Source organism: Oenanthe melanoleuca, chromosome 14 (genome assembly GCF_029582105.1).
Source record: "Oenanthe melanoleuca isolate GR-GAL-2019-014 chromosome 14, OMel1.0, whole genome shotgun sequence".
Taxonomy (NCBI): Eukaryota; Metazoa; Chordata; class Aves; order Passeriformes; family Muscicapidae; genus Oenanthe; species Oenanthe melanoleuca.
Window position 1 is genome coordinate 6,542,132 of NC_079348.1, and position 27,236 is coordinate 6,569,367.

Sequence of the window (27,236 nt, forward strand, 5' to 3'; positions counted from 1 at the left end):
GTCCCCAGATTCCTGATGTGGATTCCCTTTAGCCTGCAGCTTCCTGCAGATAACTCCCATGATAATGCTGGGAATGATCAGTGTAAATACTCCCTGTGGAAAAGCAGCTTATTTCTCAGAATGAGGTTATTGTCCTTTCAAATAGAGTAACAAAAGACAAATTTACTGAGTATACAACTCACTGAAGTACTGTGTGTTTCAAAGATACGTGATGATTTCTTTAAAACTTGGATTTTTTTCCCAAATCAAAGGATTTTGTCTCATCACCTACAGTGGTATTTCCCAGAGGGCCTGAGACAACACATCCTCTTGGACCTTGGCTAAACTGATACATAATGTGTGGAAGTCTTCTCAACAGGAACAAGCGACCCTGGAAGGCCAAGATTACCACTGATCTGGTTTTGGGGAAAAAAGAAAAAGACAACTAAAATGACGTTGGACATTCATTAGCAAGGCATTGTCAGAACACAATAGAAGAACAGACAAAAGCCAGTCCAGATTCTGTGGTATTTCCTAAAGGGCTCCCTCTGGCACACGGCTATTCCCTGCCAATCCTTCTGTATTGTTTTTGATAATGAATAGAAGCTGAACAGATGATTGTTGTATTGTCCACTAAGTGATTCATTTACATTAAATAGTGCTCCAAAAGTAGGCTTTGGGTGGACTTTTTTAGTCACTTCAGTTATTTATTTATACAGTTTAATTACTGTCTTTTAACTCTCCACTGTAATAATTATTTCCTGATTGCTTCAGCTACATTACTCCTCTGAAGTCAGTGGCCCAACAAGCCCTGACATGAGAAGCAGCATCCATGCATTTCAAAGGAGCTTAATTTTGAATGACCACCTCCAGGAAAGTGTTCCTGATTTGGGCGGGTGCTGAGATTCTTGAGCACCTGCAGGTCCCTGGTGTCCCTGGTGCCTGGCACTGAATGAAGCTCAAACTTTGCTGCATAAACCATTAACCTCTCAACTCCTGCTACATCTTCACCAAGGTTCTTGATTAACCCAGGGCATCCATTGCAACTTCAGACTTTTCTTACAGAAGTTTTGGTTTGGTTTAGTTTGCAGATGTGACAGATGTCATGTGCTTGAGGATATATTGTTGGAGAACTTCAGTGTGAGAAGATATTTAGCTGCAAATCCACATCCAGGGCTGCCAGACCACTAATTTGGATGTACTAATGGGTGGGGGAGAATGACATGTACTCAAGGGCTCTTTGATAGCTGAAGAATTTGAGGAAATCAACACTCCAGGCCTTTTCATCTCCAGTTCTCTGAGAAGCTGCATGACTTTGTTGAGTGGCTGCAGTTACAGCTCAAATTCCCTGATCTTGTAATTATTCTCTCCTCCCAAAGCCATGTACAAGACAGAGAAGCAGCGATGCAGAGAGAGGAAGGGAACAGTCCCAACAGTGTTGAGTTGTCCATGAAATGTGGCCTCAGTTTAAACCTCCCAGGGCAGAGCAAGGCAGCCTTTGCAGGCTAACATTTCCTCAGTCCCTTCTCCTTCCATTCGGGAAAAACAAACTTGCCAGCCCTGTGCCAAGATCCCAAAGAAAGAACAGAAATTTGTTTTGAAGAGTTTAGATGCCTCTACCTGCCAAAATGAGGCAAGATTGACTTTTTGCAACCAGTTTCTTACCAGCTCCTCAGCCAAATGAACACAGAGGACAAGAACATTCCAGTTCCACTGTAGCATTCCAGCTCCTTGCCATTCTCTACTGCTCTGGCTACAGGAACTGAGCAGAAGCTGCTGTGTGACTACCTAAGCTTTAGGTTTCTGTTTGTGTCACATTTTTGTTACCGTGTTTCACAAACTGCCTTTACCTGGCCCATGATTAAAGCAAACTACTCACCCTTAGGATCTCCCTGAGCTTCAGCCTTCTTCTGGGTTATGTGGCATCATCATCAGGAGATGAAATAAAGTTATCCCTCCCTCTGCATAAACCCCCAAAGCACTGCCAGGGTTTCCCCTGCTGGTTTCCACTGTAACCCTGCAGCGTTGCTCTCCCGGTGCTCCTGCTCTCCCAGGGGCCAGGATCGCTCCGTGCTCAGTGGCAGCCATGGAATCAAACACTGCATTAGCAGCCCCATAATAGCTGTGCTCAGTGGAACCCTGCTCCCTTCATTAATCCAGAAAATGAGAGTTGTTTTCGTACATTTGAGAAGCTAATTATTTAAGTGCTGGGAATTAAGGCTCATCAGATGCTGGTAGCTGAGTTTGGTTTTGCATCCCAAGGGATGGAAGGAGACCAAGGGAAGCTGGTTTTACACAGGTGAGCAGTACTAGAGCTGGGAACAGATCCCTGTCTACCTGGTGTATAAAAGCCCCCTCTCTTTGTACATCTCTGTTCTTCCAGACATCATCCCATGACTCAGAGAAGTTGTGGATGCCCAGAGAAGTTATGAATGCCCCATCTCTGGAAGTCTTCAAGGCTAGGTTGGACAGGGCTTGAAGAAACCTGGTCAAGTAGAAAGTGTCCCTGCCCACAGCATGGGACTGGAACTGCATAATCTTCAATATCTCTTCCAGCCAAAACCAATCTATGATCCTGTGATGCTTCCCATTCAAATAGATATTTGTAATCACCACTGATCAAATAATTCTATATATAGGGTTTGGGTTTTTTTCCTACCAGGAAAAGGTGTGCCCCACTTGAGGTTCACCTAACCTTTATATTTTGCAATAAATCAATATTGCCTTGTCTCAGGTGGGTTTTTAGAAAGGGAAATGAGCTCACACCATGTTTTCTCCTGTGATCAGTTGTCCTTCAGCCTTACCTTTGACCACCTTACTCAGAGAAGAGTTTAGATGGTAATGCTGCTCCCTGACATAACAAGGGACCTTCCAGTGCCTTGCAAACAGAAGATGAACTGGGTGAAAACCCCCCTCATCTGTGAGAAACCACAGAAGAGGCCAGATCTGCTGTTCTAAACGAAGTTTTTGCAACAGAATGACTTGCAACAGGAGATGTGTGCTTTTGACATTCTTCCCAGAAAGTGAGAGAAAATCTATTGATGCTATTGCCAATAACTATAGGCTAGGGAACAGGGACTTGGTTCCTGGATGTCACTGGATGGATCCCCTCTTCTTTACAAGCCACTTGCCAAGAACAAATGTTGCATTTTTTATGGAGATAGCCAATGTCCTGTGCTGTCTTCACTGAGGGAGCAAACTGCACTGTGTGTTCACTTGAAGCCAGATGTTTAAGTATTGTCTGGATGTAATTGACTTGACAAATAGCAGGAGTGACATTTTAGCTCCATTCAAGTCAGTGGCAAAATTCCTGTTGAGTTCAGCTGGGGCCAAGATTTCACCCTCTGACAGTGCTGACGGGAAATCTAACGAGTGATCTCCAGAAAAATAAGCACAGGCATTGTGTTTTTCTAGGACTATTTTCAATCCATTGGCCATGAATCCTTTGAGTCTTGTGCACTGCTCTGAAGAGGTCTGCAAAAGATCTCAAAGACAAGGAATTTTAGTGTCAATACCTTTAAATTTGCTGTACAGGGGGCCACAATTCCAAGGGAGAATGTCAAAAGTTGAATTACCAAGTTCAAAGTCAGCTTGATCCACTGAAATCCATCTGTCTGTGCAGTCCTTGGACTGACAATCTTTCTGGCAGGATCTGCACAGCAGAACCAATCCTTTATCATGGAATGTTGTGGATTCAAGAAACCACTCTGCGTCCTGTGCTAAGACTGAGCCATGTAGAAATCTCTGCTCTGGCACCTACCAGGTGCTATTACCAATGGATTGGGATGAAAACAAGGCTTTTTAGAGAAGCTGGTATAGCTGGGACTTTACAACCCATTTGGTTTTCCAGCAAGGTCAGTATTCCATCTCCAAGATAAATGACAGGTACCAGTGTTTCCCTACAGACCTTCAGGTGTCTGAGGTAACTCAGCTGAACTATGCAGGGATTCAGAAGCAATCAGCTTCAGGCAGAATCACACAATGTGATATCTCCAGAGCTTTAAGCCCTGCAGCCAGACATACAACCTCATCTGCTTTGAAGCCTTTGGATTAAGCAATGGAAGTACTACTTGATGGAAGTTTACAATGCTTGGATGACAAAAGGCTTGAGCTCAGGGGAAAAAAAATTCCTGAAGATTAAAAATAGGGTAATTTTTAATAGGTGAAAGTGTTCTTTTTAGGCTTTAAAATATTTTTCTCTGTGTGTTTGGGTAAGCAGAGTTGTTCTGTAAATTCCTTCCTTTTAGAATGTGGAAGAACTTGTATTTTTTAGAGTGCCTGAAAAAATGCAGGAGAGGTACTGAGGAATCTTCACGTATTCTGTATTGGTTATTAGATGGAGAGCCCTTGTGCTTGGAGGAGCAAAGCTCCTGAACATCCCCCTTCAAATCCACTTGTGGAGCCAGGGGCTTCAGCCTCTTGCAGGTCCAAACTTAGGCCACCTCCACTTGTAATCCAGGGTTATGGGAGGAATCCTACCCAAATCCTTGATGCTGCTCACACACCTGATAGAAGGGAAAGGTTCCTGTACCTGAGAACTAAATTGGACTTTTTAACACATATCATAGCAAAGCATGCCCAAGTGATGAGGTACCAGTTGATTCATGGCTATCCAGAGGAGCCTAGAAGTGCCACCTTGGGATGACATGGATAGAAGATGAAGTTACTTTGCTTTTCCATGTGAAGAATGCTGCTTCTCCCCAGCTGAGCTATCATGGAATGTAGATGACTCTCTGGAGGAAGACTCTGCTGCACATTTGCAGTGTGTTTTAGCTACTATCAACATTTATATTCCACTGGCATTTGAGGGTAAGCACTAATTAGCATAATCATCAATGCTTTAAAATTAAAAATTCTTCCAAGAGACACAGGAGGGATTGAAACTGTTTCCTTCCCCTAGAGGCAAATCCTTTCCCAAGCTATCTGCTGCACCAAAAGGTTTTATTCTAGAAACATTCCCAAGCTATGCCCAAGAGTAAATTAAACTACAGCAAACTTGTAAACTCGTGTGTGTGTGTGCAGCAAGCAGGCCCTGATTTGAACAATTACTGCCTGACAAAATGTTGTCACTATTTTCCACTCCTATTTTGTTTTGGCTGCTACTCTGTGCTGTTGTGTCACCTTTAGTGTGTGGGCTGCAACAATCAAGAAGTGTTTGTAGAGTTGAAAGTTTTTACATTTCATATGAAAGATTCTGGTGTCTTCACAGGACAGAAAGCAAGGGTTTATTGACACGTGTAGAGTTTTGCCTCAAGCCCCCCCAAATCAGGAGCTGACCTCAAAAAATCTCAAAATCCACTGTTTTCTACACTGTTCCAAAGTAGATTGTTACTCTGGTTTCAATTTACCACAAAAGCCCCAAGTTGAATTTCTAGAATAAATAAACCACTTTTATGAAGGGTAAGGTGCCAAAGAAATCTTGGGGGAACTTTAAGTTTGAAAGGTAACATCTATACTTTGGAAATGCCCCCTAAGCTGATCTTTAGATTTCTACATTGCTGCCTTTGGGAAGTGACAATGGGTCTCACCAGGTGTGTTCCAGGATAGGTGTCCTCCATGTGGGTTCTTTGTAGCTCAGAGGATGCTCTTCACATCCTCAGCCAAGCCAGAAACCTCCAGGACAGGAGTAGTTAACTGTGCTAATTGTTCTGGAAACGGCCAGAGAGAGAGAGATCAGTATTTTTCCAAAGGTTCTCTCTTTGAGAGAGAACCACTAAAAAATGTAGGTGTTTCTTAAACCAATTGCATTTAAACTCACAATTTGTGTTATTTTTGCATAAAACACCACACCCTACAGGGAGTAAATACAGGGATTCTGCAAGACAGAGTAGCAAAGAAATCTCTGTGAAAATTTCAGTCTGCAGGACATTGAACATATGTATTGTCTCTTTGGTATCCTGTTTTTCCAGCGAGATGGACTTAAATTTCACTGGCAGAAATTCTCTCTTTTATCTTTATCTCCTGTTTTGATGTGGTAGCCATGGAGAAAAGCTCCAGATTAGTAACAGTAGGTTGGTGCAGAATAAGAATAACTTTCTGCTTGTATTTAGACTGTAGCAGTATCAGGGGCTTTGTTTAACTGGAAATATTCAGAGAATAATTATTAGATGCTGTTAGGACACTAATCACCCATCCTCTTCCCTTCTATGCACCTTGAGCTGGCAATTCTTAACTTCCCTCTTTTCTGAGGGATGTTTAGGTGGTTTTCACAGGGGAGGGGCTGGCTTTCTCTGACTTCTGCTTTTGAAAACTGGTTAATTCTCCCTGGAAGCTGGGCTAACATGGGAAGGATGTGCAGCACCAATTCCTGTTCCCTTTCCAAGGAGGTGTAGGCTGCACTTTGATGACTTAATAGGTCTAATGATTACATTGGGTCAAAGAGAGGGTACAGCTTCCCTCCACATTCCACTCATAATCTCCTGAAACATTCAGTGCAATTTGTGTACACAGCAGGATAATCGGGCCCACTCCTGGTTCTTGGCATTTTTTTTTTTTCCACCTGTGGGGCAATTCCAGGCTTATAACTGGAGTGTAATCCCCAGACTGCATGGAAGAGGGATTTCAGGGAGAGGTTAATAAGCAGTGTGAGCCAGGAGCTGCAACAATTCCAGGTGTCCCACGCAGAAGGACAGCATGTCCTGCTGCTGCCTCAGCCTGGGGGCACAAACCCGGCTCTTTCCTTAGCCCTACTCTGCCACCAAACATTCTAGCTATATACAAATCATAAACTAAGTTTCCTACTACCTACCTTGCTTTCTTTTTAAAACAGCAGTACATATGGAGGAAAGCCCTCAGGTGATTGTCACAAATTTTTGTATTTATTTCTTGCAAGCTGCAGCAGCAGGTCAGGAAACTGGACGCTACATGAAAATCTGCAAGGTGAAGATTTCAAGGTTACGGCTCCCGAGGAATGTGATTAACACGCACTGAAAAATGGGATTGGTGAGATAACGTGGGGGCACTTCACCACAATTTCCTTGTTGCACAGTGTTTGCAGTGCTTGTCTAAGAAGCCTCTGCAAAGCCTCCGGTCTCTCTCTCCAGAAGCCAGAGCATAATTCCCATCCTTTCCTCCTGCCTCACTCCATTATGTAACCCTATAGTGTGTGTGACATACAAGCTGAAAACTATGTACAGATTCCAACGTTTTTTCACTGTCTTCCCATTTCCTTGTACAGGAAAAAGCTGAAGTAACACCAGTTCTGCTTATACACCGCTCTTGTTTCTTCCCTATGGAAACACCAGGATGCAGGCTGGTAGTATGGAGGGACCATATACGGTCCTCGGAGCCCATCGGAAAGCGGCACGGAGCTTCTCCGGGAGCTCGGCGATGCCTCTCCCCTCAGGAGATGCCTCTTCCCTCAGGAAACCACTGAGGGAACGGCGAGAGCGGGACCAGCGGATGTGACAGCAGCGCAGGCTGCTCTGGGAGGGACCGCCCCCTCACGGCCACCGCCAATCCGCTCTCTGCTTGCAACCTGACTGACGTCCATCCCAGCCAGCCATAGCGCCGCTCCCCACACATAGACCCCACCTCTTATCTCAGTTGGTCACGTAATCTGCCAATCGTCCGGGATGTCCCGCCTCTTTCCGGCGGGGGAAATGCTAGGTAGGAAGGGTGGAGGGGGAGAGAAGAAAAGGAAAGGAACCAATGAGACAGTAGAGATGGGCAGATTGGCAGGTAGGCGCACCAATCGCCGCGCTCCTTCCCCCCGCCGCTCCCTCCCTCGCGGGCGGCGGGGCAGAGGGGGCGCTCCTCCCGCACCTTCTCCGTTGGTCTATCCCACTCCGGGCCGGGCGGGCTGGGTTGAGTGAGCGGCTCGGACCATTGATCGCGGCGGGCGGGGGGGGCGCGGGCGAGGCGGAGGAGGAAGGAGCCGGCGAAGGAGGCGGGGGGGCGGTTTAAAGGGACAAGAGCCGTGCGGGCGCCGGCGGGGGAAGCCGGAGCGGCGGCGGGCGGGGACTCGCCCCCTTCCCCACACACGCCCGCTCGCACCGCGGCCGGGGTCGCCGCCGCCAGCGCCCCCATCCCCTCCCTTCCCCTCCGCCCGCCGCTTCCACAGCGGCCTCTATGAGGTAGAAGGGAGCGGCGGCCACTCCGGGGGCGGCAGCGGCCGCTACAGCCGCCGCCTCCTCCTTCTCCTCGCCTCAGAGCGCCCCATCTTTGTGTGTGCGGGAGAAGGGCGGGAGGGAGTGCGCGCTGCCCGCCCGCCGCGCTTTGTTCGGAGCCGGGGGGCCGTGGCGGAGCCCCGGCTCTATGTGCCAGCGGCTCCCCGGCGGCGGCGGCGTGAGGGGCCGGAGCCCCTGAGGGCGGGGGGGCCCCGGCCCGTGTCGGTGCTGCGGGGCGGGGGAAGGGGCCGGCTCGCTGCCCGCCGGCCCGGCCCGTGTGCGGGCGGATTGATGTGGGGGGGTCTGACATGAGTCCGCCGGCGGCCGGGTGCTGCCATGTGACCGGCTTCAAGGTGGAGAACTGGAAGCAGAACCTGCGGGCGATTTACCAGTGCTTCGTGTGGAGCGGCTCGGCCGAGACCAGGAAGCGCAAGGTACCGGGGGCGGCTCGCATCCACCCCCCTTCCCTCCCTCCTTCCCTCCCTCCCCGACCCACCCGCCGCCGCCTCGGGGAGGGGACGGGTCCGGTCCCCCTGCAGCCCTCCCTCCTTCCCTCCCCACGGGGCAGGTGGGCCCGAGCTCCTGCACGCGGTCCTGGGGGGAGACAGGAGGAAGCGCTCGGTGCCTCCGGGATGGCGAGGGGGGGCACCGGGATGGAGGAGGGAACCAGCCCCGCCGGGGCCTCCCTCCCTGCCACCTGCCCCGGCGGCTTTTCCGCAGCGGGGCTGTTCCGCAGCGCCGCCGCTTCCTACTTCTCCTCCTCCTCCTCCTCCTCCTCCCGGAGGTTTCCCGGAATACCGGGGGGAGGGGAGGCCCGGGGCACCGGGCACGTCCGGCCTGTGGCGGAGCTTTGTGGAGCCCCGCGGGGCCGCGCCCGAGCCCGGGGGGCTGCGCGGAGCACAATGGCTGGGAGCGGGTCCCGGCGCCGGGGGCTGCGGCTCGCTCGGTTATATGTGTCTTTTTCCTTAAAAAAAAAAAAAAAAAAAAAAAAAAAAAAAAAAAAGAAGCTGCTCGTGCTGATAATCCACTTGGAAAAGGGGATTCCTTCTCTGGTGGGGCGAGGGGGAAGGAACTGGCTCAGCCTGGAGAACAGGGAAGGGCAGGAGGGGTTTGCTCTGGGAAAAATCCCTGTAAACCAGGCAAAAAGCAGGAAGAGTGCTTCCCCCCACCTATCTCCTATAATAACATCCTTATAGACATGCATGTTTCTGGAGGGCTTCTGTCTGCACTGTGCAACTAATTATTGTTTTTCCCTAGAATCAACTAGTTTTTACTTCAAAGTGACTTGGCAGATTTCTGTCAGTCGTCGCATTGGTGACTGAGGAGGGGAAGGCAGCAGCTACACGGAGCAAAACTTGGGGTTTGGGACAGCATGGATTGGTGTTTTTGTTGGAACAACCCATTGAAAACTTTCTGATCCCAGTGCTTTGCATTAAGCTGCTCAGCTTATTATTCGTAATAGAACTAGAACATGAAGGATGGACTTAAAAGGGTGAGGTGCTGAACCATTTTTCTGTGTTCAATTCACGTTGTCAGGATAATCCCAATTTTTTTACCTAAAGAGGAAGAAATGTTATCTGAGAAGAAATATGTTTTAAGTGGATTTAATTACTTGATAGCCCTGCAAAGTATAGCCAGACTTGTTTTAAATATCTTACAATTCCCTACAGGTCATTATTATATTGATCATTATATATATTATTTACAGGTCAACTACGTTAGTCAAAATTTGGGTTTATTTAGCCTATAGCATGTTAAAATACAAATTGGGATATAGTAGATGGTGCTTTCAGCTTAAATGGAGAAAAAATTGAATATGTGCTATGGAAGAAAAACATGGCATGGTATTAAGATGTCTCAGACAAATATAAAGCAAGTGCTGTGTGGAAGAATGAAAATAAAATTTCATTAGCAAAATTACCTTTTTTCTAAATATGGAGCATCCTGTGTAAACTGCATACCTCTTGTGTGCTGCAACAGCTTTTTCCTTCCGAAATCTAATGTAGGGATGTGTTCACCATTGCTCAAGAAAACAGCTGGAAATACAGAATATTCCATTGTAATCAATCTGTTCTCACTTCCTCTTTGCATAGCCAGACTCATAAAGCAGAACAGGATTGTTTCAAAATTATCTGTCAGCCCAGGGAAAACACCAGTTTTCCTAATATATGCTAAAAATGCTTTTACCCCCGCTTTTTTTTTTAAAGCAGGTTGCCAGTATGAAAACAGTTTCTGAATCCAGCCCACCTGAAATATGTGGGTGTATATGATCAATATAGGGGAGCAATTTGGGTAGCTAAATTTGAATTCAATTCCCTGTCTATGTTCATGAGGATTGAAGAAAGTCTGTAAATGACAGTTATGGTACTTTATCCACCCTTTATGTATATGCACATGAGACCTTCTTCCTTGGAATTTTAATTCACTGAAATTCCCTGCCCATATATATGCCTTATGGTTTTACATGTAAAATTAGAAAAATGGTGTTTTCTGTTTGGCATATTTATAGTCTCATAACCAGAAATAAAATTACCTAGTCCGTATAACTGGAAAACAATCCTTTGTCCTTTAATAGTTTACATATACATATATTATGTGTATGTGTGTATATATTCCAGGAGCAAGCTGCTCCTGCATAAGAGCACTTATTTATTGGGGAAAATTCTTAATCCTAATCATCAAAATGATGAGGTTAAATTAAAGGTTTATTAGCAAATGATACTGTTTTTATTGCGTGATCAAGGACAGTCACATTATATGTTTATCACAGGAAACACTCCATATATATAATTTATCTTTATGGAAGGCACTGAGCAATTTAACTGTTGTTCAGATGAAGGTAGGTTCAAAAAATGCCTTGGCTGTTGGGGATGTAAATGGTTCTGGTTCTAGAATGGTAACTACTATCCCTCCTAAGCCTGTCTTAAAAATCCAGGGAGCAGTGGGAACTGCAGGGGGCAGAAAGGGTCCGTTCTCCTGCTGTACCTACACTGCGCTCTGCCTTGGCAGACCATTTTAGTGCTGTGCTGTTCAGTTTTAATACGCACCTTTTCTGTGAATAAGCTTTTACGAGCTCCAGCTCGCCGTTCAGTTTGCTTTACAGCCAGTGCTTCAAGCAGAATGGCTCTAAAGCCTGGTTTATAGTGGGAAAGCTGTCACCTGAAGGTGTATTTCAATGCTCAGTCAGAACCAAGAGGTAATGATGTGTGTGTCGTTGTAGGCACTGGGATTGTGGTGAAGATTTTCAGAGTGTGTTTGTTCCCAAAGCGTTGGCTATGCCAGGATTCGAGCTGTCATCACAGTGCATTGTTGTATCCACATGGAGGAGTGAGGCTGTGACTTGCCTCATCTCACTGCATCTTGGCCAAACTCAAGTGCAGCACTTGTACAAGCTGTTCTAGGCACAGGGCTTGCTGTAGTGTAATGGTGTTGCTGGTGGTGAAGCCCAAGCAAAGACAAAACTGTCAAGCTGGAGAGTGGAACAGGAGAAGAGGGAGAAATCCAAGGACTGACTCTTGAAATTGTAGTTATTGTGATTAAAAGTAGGAGGTAGGTTTTAGGGCTCAAATTGTGTGTAAAGAGACACAAAATTAGGGTGGACTGTCTCATTGTTGGAAGACTTTGACATGTAACTCTTGATTTTTAATTTGCCGTAGTTAGAATCTGTTTAATAACCTGATGGCAAAGCTTGTGTTTCTGTAGGTCATGGACTTTACCTTGAATATTTTGATGTGAAAATTATCTCAGACTTAATTAAGTAACACTCTAGAAAAGGTCCTTAAATTTGTCACCACTACTCCCCATTCAGGAATTGCAGAGCAGACAGAGGATGCTGAAAAGGCTTGTGCCAGACCTTGGTGTCAGCTTTTTCCATTTTTTCTGTAGGATCACACTTGAAACACTTGTCTTATTCCTTTAGAATTATAGATGAGAAAAATCTGTTTTGCAGTGCTGAATGTAGCTTTTGTCCCCATCAGTGAGCAATTACACATGTAGATGCATCTTTGTGTCCAGGAGTTGGTAAGTAATGGTTTCACTGCTGGAAGGGCAAGTGAATTTATGATTAAATTTCCTCTTTCTAGACTATATGCCTTGGAGGAAAATGTCTCATTCTGAATGGTTCTTACTATCACTACCCTGAAAAGGCTTTTGATGATAAAAGTAAACTGGTCATTGTGACCACAGTTGTGATATGCACAAGGTTCTGTGTGGAATTTCAGAATGTTTGTTCAGTGCTTCAGCCAATAGATCAAAGAATAATTGCCTGTCAGGGGCTGTGCACTCTCACTGACAGCAGCTGCATTCTGGTCTATTTCTGCCTGTTTGAGAGCTTATCTTGTTTTTCCCATTATTCTCTCTTTACATGGGTCCTACAGACCAATTGATCCTTTCAGATATGAAGAAACATTTGCTTTTATAGGTGATGACTTTTCATCAGGTATCACTCTCCCCACGAACTTGTGACTTCATTGTGTGATTTCTAGTAATATTTTGACAGATAATCAATTCTTAGACTTAAACCTGAAATGACTTTGGTTCATTTCCTAACTTTCAAAGTAGAAAAAGCTTAAAATAACTTAACAGATAACTGCTGTGTCGTGTTTTCAATAGCAAGTATTGTGGTTCACAGTCTAAACCAGTGTGTCATGTTCTTGCTAAAGTGACCTTGCAGTCTTCAGGGTAAGTTACTGGTGGAACTTCTCATCTTGTTCCTGTTGAGGCACGTTTGCTCCCCAAGGGCCTTGCCCCACGTACCTGTCCAGGAACAGGGAGATGTTGCTTAGGTGATTTGCTTTGTACTGTAACAGGTGGGCCAGGAACCTCACCAGGCTGTGCCACCTTTGCAGGCTTGGTGTTTGGATTATTAAATTAATGAGGAAATCTTAGTTTTTTTTCTTTAACGTTTTTAGCATGTGCACCAAACTTCTGGATTACAAATCCTGTGGAGCATTTAAAAGAGGAGTCCAGCATTCAAGAAGCATGTCTCTTTTTCAGCTGCATACTCTGCTTTGGCTGTCTAAGTGAACTGTCTGATTGACTCAGGAAGGATGTTCTTCTTTGCAATGTGCTGTGGGAACTGCCTTCTCCCTGAGAGCCCATGGGAAGTGTCAAAGTCAACTGCAAGCTTCATTGTTCAGGAGGTCTCCAGTTTCATTACCTGAGCAATCTTCCTTAGTTCTTAACCACTAAGGATTAAAAAGGTCCTTAGCCCTGCTGAAGGTAATGTTCTCTTTCCTCTCAGTGTGAAGACACAACCTTTTGTGTGAGGGATACCCAGACATGAGGTTTTAGCTCTGTACCCAGCAAAGTCTTGTGTATGTGGGACATGCCAGATTGAGAATGCTCCACTCAGTTTGTCTCTGGTGCTGAAGAACATAATAGGAGACCTTCCTCTTCCTAGTGGTGTTAATCCCTATTTTGTATCTTGTGATGTGTTTTTTTTAAAATCACTTGTTGGTTTCTGGGCCAAAGGTTAGGAGTTAGTCTTGCACAGTGAACCTGAAGGTGGTGAATAGCAATACTTAAGTTGTGGGATCTGAACCATCAGGACTTCTCTGGTTTTTAACATGGATAGGAGAGACACTACTACTTGTGCTTGTTCCCTGTTGTACAGCAAGAAGATCTGCAGAAGCTGATGAAGAAAAAAATAGGAATATATTGGACAAGAAGGCTTATTTCTTTCTTCTTTAGTCCTATCAGCAGTCAGAGGTTTGCTCGTAGCCAAGCTGCTTGTCAGAGTAGTTGTGGCATCTCTTTAATTTTGTCTGCAGTCTACGATTTTATTTGCTTAATGCTGAAAGCTTTTTAAACTGAAATGACAGTGAGTAGTGAGAAGGTGAGCAGGGTGGAATGGCTTTGTTTGATTTGCTGGACTATGTGTTGAGCTTTAGTTTAAGCCATCAAAGCTTTAAACCCCAAACAAAGGTTAGGTGATAGCCTCATTTTTGTTTCAAGCCTTAATCTGTAGTGTTAAGGTGAAACCAGAGCCGCAAATTGCTTTCAGACCCTGTACTCTCCTCCTTTCATTTGAGGATTTTCTGTTTCAGTAACTGGTGTAACAAATTTAGAGGAAAATGTTACTGACTGGGAGTGGAAGTTTTCTGCTTGTGAATTGCTGACTCCCCTTCTCCTGAACTGCTGCTCCTCGAGTTGAACAAAAAAAAAAAAGTGTTTTCCTTTGGGATGGACTCTAGGGATCCTTCTTCCTAACAAATGCTCTTGCAACTGTTAGTTTGATTCACAGTCGTGGCTGATTTGTTTTAAACCAGAGAAGGATTAACTCGGTTTAAAACCCTGTATTTCCCACATTAAACCCACAGTTTTTCCAAATCTATGGATTCTTATGAACCATGAGTTTTTATGAAGAAACTATGGTCTCTTTTTGTCTTTTTCCTGATAGATATAGGGCTGGGGTTTTTGTTTGTTTTATAACAGCCACACCTTTCCATTTCACTTGACTGACAGCTACTTTAAAAGGTGGGTTTGGGTTTTTATTACTTGCATTCCCATGGTTCTCCAAGTATTTGTAATGTGTCTGTAGCCTGCAGCAGCATCCAAGGTGAAGAAACACATATGTCCTCTTATTATACATCAGGTTTAGTGTCACCAGGAGAAAGGCACTCTGGAGGTAACCCATACGTGTTTCACTGGCCTGTTCAAAAAGTTATTAAAAAAGAAGCTTTTTTTTCCTCCACCATGCAAAGAGCTACTGTTAGAACCTTTCCAGACTTGGACAGAAAGAGCTGCCTAGAGCAGCTGTCTCCAGTCTCTTGTTAACCTATGGACAATGGAGCAAGTGAGTGAAATGCTATAATGACATTACAGTTTATTCTCTTATCCTGGACTGTGTTGTCAGCAAGCAGTGTTGGAGTGTAGGGAGAGCCATATGTTATCTGAGAGGCCTGAATTGGGAACCTTTCCTTAGCAGAAACAGTTCTAGAAGCTGATAGATCTGTTCTGACTGGATGAAAGCTCTGTCTTGGTATTTGTATTCTCTTACATATTGATTTGGCAGTCCTTTATGTACACTCGGCTTAATTCAAGCTAAGAACTTTGCTGCATTAGCTGCTAATAGAATCAATGTTGTAAAGAGTTACTCCTTGCAAAATTAACCTGCATTCTGTCTGGGAGTGGGACCACATAATGCAACTGGCACAGCAGCTCAAGAACCATCTGTGGTTTACTTTAGTGTTGGAGCAGCTGCCATGGTGCTGATCTCTCTCATTTAAGAGAAAGAATCATTTTATCTGTCTCAAGACCTATTTGAGGATCTGTAAAATGAACTGTTACCAGACACCAGTTGACTCAAAGTAACCTGAGATTATCAGTTGATAACTGATTAGCAGCAAGCAGTCAGTCCTGTCACATTCTTTTGTGTGTGGAATACAGCAAATACTCTACTTTAGGTTAAGGTTTGGTTTTATTTTCTTAAAACCTCTCAGTGATATGTAACGCTAATGTAAAATCCATAATTTTTTTTGCCTGTCTCTGCTACTTTTAAAGTTGGTAAAGAGAACTTTTTCCCCTCCTCTCATTTTTCCTTTCCTGTGTTTAATGGAGCTTGAAATTAACGTGGCTCTTCTTGTCTACCTCTTGCATAGTATCACTGGTGATGTCAGCATATCCCTGGTGGGAAATATATCTGTAAAGATCTACAGTGCACTACATTTGTAATTGAATAAAAAAACCGTGTGTTTGACAAGGTGAAACTCAAAAGAATGAGAAAAAAGTGGGTATGGGTAACAAGAGTTGTTTTCAACACTACTTAAAGCATAGTGTCCTTTTAATGTTAATGTTGAGTCTAGTGCAAGTTTTCATATCCCAGCACGAATTCTGACATTAAACATGACAGATCTATTAAATATCCTCATATTTAAAATAGTGATGAGGGGCAGCTCCCTAATTGACACTGCTTAGTAGTAAGTCTGAAGACAGAACCGGGATTTGACTGAGCTTAAATGGTCTTGTCCTTGTACCATGCTGGTTTTGCCACAAGTGGTTTGAACACACAGCTGAGCTTTTCTACACATACATGTAAGATGTAAAAATATAACTATTCATACATTCAGTGAGTTTGAATTAAGATGTAGAGATTATAAATCTACATTTCATTCAAGAGATCGTTGAAAAATCTCTTTGTCATTAGTGCCTTCAGCTGGAGTTCTGTGTTGCAGCTAGTATATTAAACCAAGTTTTCATCCCTGTATTAATCCATAGCTGAAAAAGTAGTATATTCAAAAATCACCTAGTTTAGTACCTTTATATTTCTTAAACACATAAAAGAGCCTGCACTATTTGAATGTAGTTTAGTGATGGGCATGATGGAGTATCAAACACCCATGTGGCACTGAGTTCCATTTGCCTCGCTTGTCACTCAGAAGTTCATGCATTCAAGTAGCCCCTTTTAAATAGGGTTTGGCTTTGGATTCATCTCACTGAATTGACTGCCAGGGCTTTTATATGTATGTTTTGCTTCTGTTTTTAAAGGGCTTTTGTTTTTGCATCAAGTACAGACTTGAATTACTTCAGTGTTTATCAGCACAAGGAGAGAAAGCAGCAGTTTATAAGCTTTATTTTTGTCTACCTCCCTCTTGCCAACTTCTACTTAAAAAGTATCTTTCGCTTCTTGTGTCTTTGTACAACCTGATGTTATTTCACAAAGTTTGTCTAATTACAGTTTGTGCCTCTGTTCTCTGCAATCAGCCTTGTTACTGCATTGCAAGTGAGATTTTAAGGGACCTTGTCTACAATGTACTTGGTAAATAAAGGTGAGATTTATTGCACAGCAGATGTATGACAGCTCAGTAAGTGCAGACAGCTGAGATAGCTGACTGATTTCAGTACCTCGTTTGTGTTAGGTGAGCTTTTGTGACCCTCTGCCCTCCAGGGACAAATGCAAAATTTGTCTTAAGGTTTGATGTTTTTCTTTGCTGTGCTTCATTATTTTCATATTACTGCCCAGTTTTGCTCTTAAATGGATCTCTGTCCTGTTGGCAGCTGGTGACCAGGGTGAAACTCATTCACATTGACTTCTGTGCATTGCTGACTTCTGTCCTGCTCTCTCAGCACGCATCCCCTCCTGAGAGCTTATTATTGGATATGTTTGTCTGCATAATGAACACTCAGTTCTTTGGTCAGTCATGACTACATTTTGTGGTTTTGGTTGCGGGATGATCTTGATGTGGAGAACAAGATGAGAAATGCCGTGAAAATAGTTTCAAGAGTTCCTGCAGTTCTGTGCATAAAGGAGAACAAGACTCTCCTCTGTCATGATGAGGCTGTTCCCTAAGGAAATATATCTTACACAGTGTTCAGCATAATTTTATCGTGCTGCCCTTCGTGATGTATTTCCTTGTCACATAGTAGTTCTGCTACTTAGAACTTATCTTGCTATGCAAGTTCCAGAGTTACCCAATAAATTTCTTTTCTGCATCTCTTTGCAATAATTATGTTTTTATTGAGAGGTTTTGGGGAGTAAATGTTTTCTTTGTCCATCTTAGGCTGTGTACTGCAAAAATCTGACTGTAGAAAAGCAGAACTCCAGTTTTCTAGTAACTCTGTAAGCATGTTGTACCTCTACATTGAAACTGGCAGACAAGTTCTTTCATGCAGTGGTGAAATGGATGTTAAGGAGATGGTGAGTTAGCAAATCTGACAAATTTTAGAATCTTGAATTGAAATTTGGAAACTAGTTTTAGATGTGTTCCAGTGAGACACAAGTACATGATGCAATTTGTAAATGGTTTGGGTGAGAAGAGTGCTATTGTGGTAGAAGACAGGCAGTGTTTGATTTACCAGAGAAAAGCAAGAGATGTGAAATTTGAGCTTTTCTGTGCATTATCATGGAGACTGGTGAGTGAGGAACGTGAAATCCAGCTATTCAGCTGTGGGTGAACAAGTTTTCTTTAATAGTGTAAAGAGTTACCAGCTCTGGGCTGCATGTTTGTGCTGTTGTACCATTGCTGTGTCATGTTTGTGGGTTGTGCCATGAACTAGAAAGAACAGATAAAGATGAATTTTTTTTTTTCCTCCTCTTACTGGTATTTCACCGACCTGAATAGTAACCCTGGGAGGCTGCATGTGGCAGCCTGAATAATAACTGCTGCTGTGTTCTAGACTATGCCAGTGACAGACCATGTGTGAGTATTGTCCTAGTGATGGCTTCTTCTGTGAAGAATTTCTAATATGCTTCATCCAAAAGGTTCTGTGCAGGAGCCCCTGTGAGTGCTGCAGTGGTGTGCTTGTACCTGCTGTTCTCACAGGTGATGCACTGGTGTGTGCTGAGCCTGATACATGAAACCTGTCTTATGTCTGCAATTGCTGGAACTTACTCCTGTATGCAAATAAGTTACCCCAGTTTCCTTGTGAAAAATAAATGAATCGGGGAGTGTAGAATGCCTGTAATCTGTGATCAGCTATTACAGCAAATCCACTTTTCATATTATGTTTAATTTAATGAAATTAATAGTGTTTTTCCAAGTAATAAAGTTATGAGCCACTTGTGTCCCTCTTTAAATAGGCCCGTCTCTAACTTAAAATTTCTGTCTTTTATAATCAAACTCTAGTAAGCTGATGTAACTTTTTTTTTGTTGGTTTAAAGCCATGTGGTCATGGGGCATGTGCCTAGATCATGCTCCTGCTGCATGTAGTTGAGGATGATGGGATAATGGGGACTGTAAATTATCTCTTTATGGTGCTGGTTTTCCTCTGGCCTCCTCCCTTGTGCAGTGTAGAGCAGCCCCAAGGCTGTTGTGAGCAGTGCCAGCTGGCTGGAGCCCTGGGGGCCGCTGTGCCAGATGGAGACAGCAGCACTCAGTGAAAGCCAAACGTGCTTGCCGGGGTCGTGGAGAGGTGCAGCCTCTGCAACCCCGCCAGGATCCCTGGGCAAGAGCTGGGACTCAGGAACTCCTGTACTGCTGCTGCCATGGACTGGGCTAGGGCATCTGTCAGGCTTTTTTTTTTTTTTTTTTTTTTTTTTTTTTTTTTTTTTTTTTTTTTGAGTAGATTCATAATATTTTATTCAGCTATTAAACATTTTCAGTGTGTTAGCCTCTCCTTTTTCCTAGTTTATGCTTCTGTGCTGTATCTGTGAAATGTTCAATTCTGCAGCATGTACAGATGCTCAGTATTGAGACAGATTTTTTCAATTTGATTTAGTGTGGTGGTTCCTGATGTGTGTTGTCCTGTTTTTCTTTCCTGACTACTGAAAAATGCTGTTATCCATAAGATACTGAGACTAGAAAAAGCTTGTTAATGCTGAATTTTTTAGTTTTTTCATTAAAATGAAACAAAAAACCCAAACCCTTCATGCTACTGTCTGGAATGACAACTTCAGATATGCTCAAAAATAAAAGCAGCAATTTTAATCCCTTCATTTGCCTAGTTGACTTTATAGGTTTTATTGGAAAAAAAAAAAATCTTAGAATACTATTGAAATCAGTTGTTGGTGTTACTGCATTGTATTCAGCCCTGTGGCTTTTCTTGTATTCCAGAACAATCTTAGTGTAGAATAATCTCATCTGCACAAGATGTACCCTGCAAAATCCACGTTTTTGAATACTCCCATTTTGTGGAGATGAGGACAATAAATGGGTGAAACTCTTTGAGGAATACAATTCCATGGTGACTGCTCAAACAGATACTTGTTTTGTAGAGTAGTTGAGATGCACTAACCTACCCAGTGTTTCTTCACCCTCTTGATCCAGAAGGCTTTCTTCTTATTCACCCATTAATGCAGCTCACACTTCTAATCCAGCAGCCCAAAATAGCTACCAAGTCTGGATTTTATTGTGGTTGTATTTGCTGCACAGGTAGTTGGTATAACCTACCATGCAGGATTGCAGCTGAAAACCCCTCAAGCCAAGGCACATGAGACTATTTTGGGCAGATATTTCAAGTGTCTGATTTAAATAAGGTAATAAACCCATCTTAATAGTATGTACAAAGAATCTATTGGAAGAACAATGTATTTTGAGTCAACTCTCCCTGTCAGTCTCCAGAACTGTTGGATGAGTGGGAGTGGGGAAGGAAGGATGTACCTTGTAGCTCTCTTGCCCTGATGATTGTGCTAGAGGAATGAACTGCAAGGAGAATGGACCACAAAAAGTGGTAGTTACCATATTCCAGCCTAAATAGTATTTATTTCTGCTCTTGCAGAGAGAATGATGTTTTTGTGATCTCTTAGGGCATGACAGAGGTTTGGGAATGATCATTCAGTCTTGTATTAGCAAGGCAAGTGATTTAAGGCTGAATCTATCCTGAAGGACAAACTAGCTTGAGATAATGAAGCAGTGGGAAGAAATATATGGTGAGAAATAATTTAAAGGCTTTAGATGCATTTCCCTGATTTCTTTACAAAGTCGATTTTTTCAAAGTGACCTTCAATTGCAGGAACTGTTTTACTCAGTGTGTGCTCCTCTTTGCTACACAATATTTTTGCTACCTTTTTACTTGAAGAAGCTTCAAATCACAGGGAATTGGAGGTAATTTCCTAGCAAGGTAGTAAATTACTTGCAATAGCTTCCTTACAAAATTCTCAACACATACTGTTCCCTTAATTCTCTCTTTTGCAGGTATGTTATATCTACTTATATGTACCTGAAATAAAGCTTTTCAAGAAAATAGTGAAATTTACCTTTTGTCATGCAGAAAGCTCTGTTCTGTGTAAACCCTTGCTGAGTGTGATGCCTGCAAGACTATTCATATAACTTTAAATACTTTTCTATCCAACTACTACTAATAGTGAATTAGTTTTCTTTCAAGACATGAAATCCTTTTGTCCTGCTCTTCCTCAGTGCTGAATCCCTAACCTCACCAATTCATGTGTTACAACTCACACTGCTTAACTTCTTAAAGTATTTCCTTCAAGTTAAGGTCTTGAAAGTAGAACATACCATATGTGAAATCAACTCTTAACAGCATTAATGTACTTTTCTTCTGGTTCATGGGAGCAAAGTAAAGTTGCATTAGAATTGAAATTGATGATTGGTGGAATCTCCAGACTGTTTATTGAAAAAAATTTAGCAAACCAGATCAAAGAGCAGAAGTCATGCTTTATAGCCCTGTCAGTTCTACAGGGCAAAAGAAGGTCTAAATATGGTGAGTGTTCAAGCAGGAGGGAGATTCCACCATATTTTCTTCCGTTTTGTGTCCTTCACTACTTCTGCAGTTTTTGGTTTAAGAACTTGTGGTAAGGAGCTTTGGTTCCACATTTCTTCTCTGTGGTCAGTTAGCTGGAAAAGTGGAATGGATGACCAGGGGTCTACTTCTCAGCAGAGATGGTTTTTGATGTAATTTCCTCTTGACCTTCCAGTGAAGCCAAAGCTGGTTTTGAACCTGCCCTTAACTCACAAGTAATGGTGAGTTCTGCTGCTGAGCACACAAGATCTGACAAACTTTGTAGTGTCCTGAGTTGGACTTGGTGATCACACCAAGCCTTCAGAGCCACAGGTTGGTTTGACTGCATCTGATGCATTGTTTCCTAATTTTTGTTCTCTATCTATTCTTTGGAGCACATCCTCTATGCCAGACAGTACCTTGTTTTCAATGGCTGCTTTTTTCTTTATATATTTTTTTCTTCCACACCACGAGTCTTCCTTCGTGTTCCTACTTCTCTGGCTGTACACTGCCTTTTTCCCTAGAAATTATCTGTTTGTTTACTGTTTAGATAAATGTCTACATTTCTGTACTCCTAATTTCTTAACGTGAGCCCACCCTTTCGAGCCTAAGCATGGAGCACTACTCCTGACACAGAATCTGAGCAGACTGTTCCTCATGCCAAGGTTGTAAGTGTTAATCTTGCTGCAGACTGGGGTGATAATTCATTGCTGTCACAGCAACACATGCTGAAAGTTGCTTCTTGCCAGATTTGTTGGCTATATGCTACACTAGAGAAAATTATTTCAAGAGTCTTATTGCATAGCCAGATGCTGCAGAACTCGTGCAATCAACCTCCCCTCCCCCTTTTTTATGGCTGTTCTGACTTCAGGGAGGAAAAACTATTATGCACTGAAACACATTCCTGTGTAACACCAGTCAAGATGTGGATGAACTTCTGATTGTGGCTAATTTTTCTGGTTTTTCATTTAGGGGAGTTCTGGTTTGTGTTCAAGATAAAAAGGAAGGAAAGTTTTTAAGGTAGGATGAGGGGAATTTTAAAAGGAAATTAACAGTGTCTCCCTTGCTATTTCAGTTGTGTTCTCTGCCGTAGTTGGGTGCTGTGGAAATTCTGTGTTTTCTTTAAGAGCTAATGACTAGGTTGGTTCAATTCTGAAGAACTGTAACTTCTGCCATCTGTATCCTTAGAATCTTTCAAAAGCAGGGAACCTTTGTGAACTCTGGATGTCATCATATCTTGGCAGTGGCCTAAAGGTGATGTTTGGTTTAGTTATATCTGAGATGTGGAGCCCTGAAGGGGAAAATAAGTGGGGTTTTGGTACAGGATCTGAGTCCCCCATAAGAACTTAACATTTGCCCTTATATACATGCTGTAGAAAAATGCAAGTTATGTAGGTTTTTTCACAAAGTATCCATTACATTTTGGCCATGGTGGTGTCTGATTACCAGGGAGGTGAGATTTACTGACTGTTTAGTCAGAAATACACTTTTGCCAGTGTATTTCCAGCATAAATCTTACCATATCCAGTGGCTGGGTATTGTGTCACCAATAATTTTATCTCTCTTGTATTTTAAGAGAAGGTGCCATAAAAGTTACATTATTATGAATGTGTTCCCATAGGACAAAATCCAGGTAAAAATGCAATGTTGGAGAGTTTATTATTACCCACATTGTGCGTCATGCAGTGCTCCCCTGCTTTTCATTCCTTGTGCCTCAGTTCTTTGCACTTCCAGATCACAGGAAACACTGCCCTGAAAATCAGAACTAGGAAAGGCTTCTTTTAGACCTGAGCAAATCACCTCTCTGCTTGGCAGGGAGAGCTTTTCAGCAATTTAAGGTACTCTAAGAAGGCCTGAGGCCTCAATGCTCTCAAATGCTTTTTTAATCCTGCTGTAAATCATAAAGGCCATCTACTTGTCCCCAAAACACCACCCATGTTTATAACTGTGGAGACAAAGCAAGAGATCAGGACTAGAAATTTGTACTGGTTCTCATGGAATATTTTTGCTCTAATCTGTGTGAGATTACTGGTGATTTGCAATTGTAATACTTTCCTGAAGAATCCCTTGTTTTTTCTTCAAGCTCTTACTGGTTTTTCAAGTGCAGTGTGCCAAGGAAGTTCTGGCTTTTGTTCAGATAAAAGACTTTGTAATTCACTTTCTCTCTCATTCCCATATTTCCCCTTATCCCAGTCTATCCCAATGTTGTGGTTTGTGTATGTATCAGCCTTTCATTTTTCCATGAACAGGGGCTTTAAGAGCTCAGACTGTTCCTGTTGCTGGGGTAGCCTGTACAGCTCTTGGAGCTGAGGGGAGAAAGGTTGAGTTCCCTGTTCTGTTGTTGGCCTCCACTGCCACATCCAAATGATGGATTGAGGCTCAATCTGTGCATTGTAGATGGTGAATTTATTCCTGGTACCGTTTCCGTGAGTGCAGGAACAGGAATTTGTTTAGAACAAATTGACAGATGAGTTCTCTGTTCTTACCAACATTCAGATTGCACTGTGGTTATTTTTAATAGCAAATACAATATCTTTTTTTTTTTCTTTTCTTTTTAGCAATGCCAAACACACACAAATGTCTGCTGCTATGTTATCTTTGGTGAGGGATTTGAAGCTTTGATGAGCTGCTGTATATTAGCTAATGTTTTCCTTAAGTGTTAGTAAGTCTGTCTTGAGTTTTGGAAGCTGAGACAGGCTAGATCCATGGAAGAATGTGCAAAAATATGTTTCATCTGCCAAAGAAGATTTGTTAGTATGATCAGGGCAATAAATAATTAAAAGTTTCTGAAAACTGTTAAGGTTTGTGTGATATAGGGAAGAAGGAAAGCAAATGATAAATACATTGCTTTCCTCTTTCCTAGTGAGAATGCTATTTGAGATCTTCAAGTCCAGCTCCCAAATCCAGTTGCTCAGTTGGGAGACAAGAAGTGTTAAGTTGATCTCTTTGCTTGAACCAACTGATTTCAGACCTCAGTCATTTACAGCTTTGGGGCAGAGCCTGTGGACTCCTACCTTGTGATGATGTTTTGTTTCCCTGTTGGAATGCAATGTGGTAACTCGTGAGATTGCATCAGCTGGATTCCCTGCTTTAGGGGAAGCTGAGGATTCCAGCAGACCATCCATGTTCATTTGGGAGAGAACTGAAATTGAGAAGGGAAGGCAGGACCCACAGAGCCCTTGCTGCTGTTTGAGCATTGGTTTATTTGGCTTCTCTGTAATTCAGTCTTCTGCTTGATAAGAATAATTGCCTTCTGAACAACAAGAAAAGCTATCCATTTCTGTATGGAAAGTAAGTAAATGCAAAATGAGAGGTGGAAGCCTGTTGTACAACATCTCATACAAAGTGAGGGAAAGTGGTAGAGTTGGAGGCAAAGTCTTTTTTTTTTTTTTTTTTTTTTTTTTTTTTTGAATGGGGAGATGATGAGGGAAGAGTATTTTTAATATGCTGGTGGTTTGGGAAACCCATGAGCAGTGAGGATAATTCACTATTAACTACCTACTTGAGTGTGGTAGAGCAACCTAGAGTCCTGTTCAGGTGTAATTCTCCCTCCAGACCTTAAAGAGGAAATGGGATTTCAGGCTGATTCTGTCAGGGTGGTGTTTGGTGGCACTCCTGATTCTGCCCATCCCAGCAGTGTGTTCTGTACACGATTGTTAACATGAGGCCTTGGCACAGAAACTGTTGGCCAACTTTGATTTCCCTGAAGGACGTTTTTCAGCAGAAATTACAGTGTAGACTCAGCTCAGAGTTGTGGATGGACTTTTCTTGCTTTTCTGTCCATTTTTTCTTTTTTAATGCATATGTTGAAATTCGAATTTCCAACAAAGGAAACTTTTTCTATCAGTCTAAAACCCAAAACCCTTTCACTTGCTGCTTTAGTAGCATGTAAGATTTCTTGATTGTACCAATACTCCTTATTCTTGGAGAGTCTTGAAGTAACTATATTGGCTGATGGGAAGCCAGTTGGAAATGAGAACTCTTTTCTTCAATTGGAAAACCAAATGAGTATAGCCTTAAGTCCCTCAAAAGGACTGCTCGTGGTATCTAATGTCTGTTAATCATTTCTTAGGAGAAATTATGGAAATGCTACTCAATGCACTAATTCTCTACAGTGTTTCTAATTACTCCATTGATTTTTTTTTTGAAGCGTAGATTAGTGTAAAGGAACACTGGGGTATATTTGAACAAATAAAAGCAATAAAACTGTAATTGTAATTCATGTATGTTCAACAAACAAAGCATTAATTTTATTAGTTTTTCCAGCAGTCTGTGTGTTTGAAGTGTGTGGTTGGTTCTTTCTTAAGCCTGTGCTTCATTAAACTTTCTGCACTGTTTTGTCTCATCTGTCAGGCAGTCTGATTTGGTTTTTTATATGTAGATATTGTGTAGGTAATTAATTTTAAAAAGTCAAAAAATGTATGCAAAGGCTGGTATAGTAGTTGCTTGTCGTACAGTTTTCCCCTTCTCCATGGTATTGTCTTAATCACAAAAGAAGAAAAATGTTCCTCAGGTTGTTCCAATCAGTCTGCATTCAGTGACTGAGTTCTGGTCCACTGAACAGTCACTGCACTGTTATATCAGAGTTACTAATACTGTGACTTCATCTATTGTTTTACTAAAAATGCAAATAATTATTTTAAGTGGTTATAAAATTTCTTTCTTTCAATCCCAGTGTCTCATGACAGGCTCCTATTAAACTTCATCTCATATAATGAGAGACCAGAATATATGACAAGAAAATGTGTTTTGGTATTTAGAATCCTGTAGAGCATTTGCTTATTTCTTTTTTGTGATGTTGTGTTGGGTGGAGCTCAGGGTTTGGGTTTTTTTCCCTATATAAATGCATTTCCAGATGTTAACTTTTGAAAGCCTCAGTTTGAATTTTGAGGTTTTAATCCTTCATTTCAATGCACGGAATTATTGTAGTAGATTTTTTTTTTAAGTTTAATTAGGGTTTTTTGGTGTGTTTATATATGTTAAAATCCCACACACATATAGTCACTGGTCATTTGCTTAACCTTGGGCAGGAAAAGTGGAGAATGGTAATAGGAGATGCTTCAAGGTGTGTGGTATCCTGTATAGTACAGAATCTGTTCTTTCTCTGCCTTTTTAATCCTCAGGTTCACTAATTTAACAATCCATTAAAGAGGCTTCAAGGTCTGCTGTGTTTTGTCAGAGCAGCAGAGCTAGACCATATGCATGATGTTTTTTCCCTTTATCCTTTTTTGTAATTTCTTTGGATATGTTTGGCTGTCGGTGTTTGTTGTCTTATTCTATGATTAAAAGATGAATTTAGTTTGCAAAATGAGGTAAAAAGCAATTTGTTTCACCAGTGTGTGTTCCAATTTTCATTAGTGTCTTTTTTTCTAGCTGGGAGTCTTTAGATACGTGATTTTTTCCTTTCCAGAGAAATTACTTAAATCTCATTATTACATTTATACAACTGAAGTTTTCTGTGTTCTGCTTTGCACAAAAGTGCATGTGTGCCAAGTGCCCTCACACTCTTCTGATAAAATAAGCTCTAAATTATATCTGAGTAATTCTTTTTTAGAAGCTGTCTGCAGCTTTGCTGTACAGATGCCCTTTTGCTAAATGAAACACTACTTATCTTAATTATTAGTGTTAATGGATGTGCTGTGGGCTCAGTATTTGCTATTGTCAGGTAAAATCTAAGTTATGTCTTTTTCTGCTTGACAAATGTGACAGAACTGTAGTTCTGACTGTCGTGTCTGAATGAATCAGTGCCACGTGCATGAGGAGTTGCTGGCAATCACCTGGAATGCATAAACAGACTGACTTCTCTTCTTTCAAGCATCTTTTGCAGGCACTGTTACTCCTGAAATGCCACGTGCTCCTGATTTGTCAGGTGCATGTGTTCCAGTGATGGCTTATGGTTTCTCTTTCTGCATTTTTCTCTTCTTAAAGGTCTCAGCTCTTAGAGAATCTTCTTCTGTCCAAGGATGCAATGTGAACTGCTGAATATCCATGGCATTAATATAAATAGATGTAAATAGATCACAGCCTCTACAA

General features: G+C 42.3%; 1 protein-coding gene across 2 annotated transcripts in view; it reads left to right on the forward strand.

The window, feature by feature from the left end:
- The first annotated feature begins 7,809 nt into the window (after positions 1-7,809).
- The window catches only part of USP22 (ubiquitin specific peptidase 22), a 92,422-nt gene continuing 72,995 nt past the window's right edge, over positions 7,810-27,236 (forward strand). The window contains exon 1 of one of the 2 annotated variants that reach the window (XM_056503835.1): positions 7,810-8,521. In XM_056503835.1, coding sequence (XP_056359810.1) covers positions 8,396-8,521 — 126 coding nt within the window. In that variant the 5' untranslated portion in view covers positions 7,810-8,395. The remainder of the gene's footprint in view (positions 8,522-27,236) is intronic. The other variant, XM_056503834.1, reaches the window with a different exon arrangement.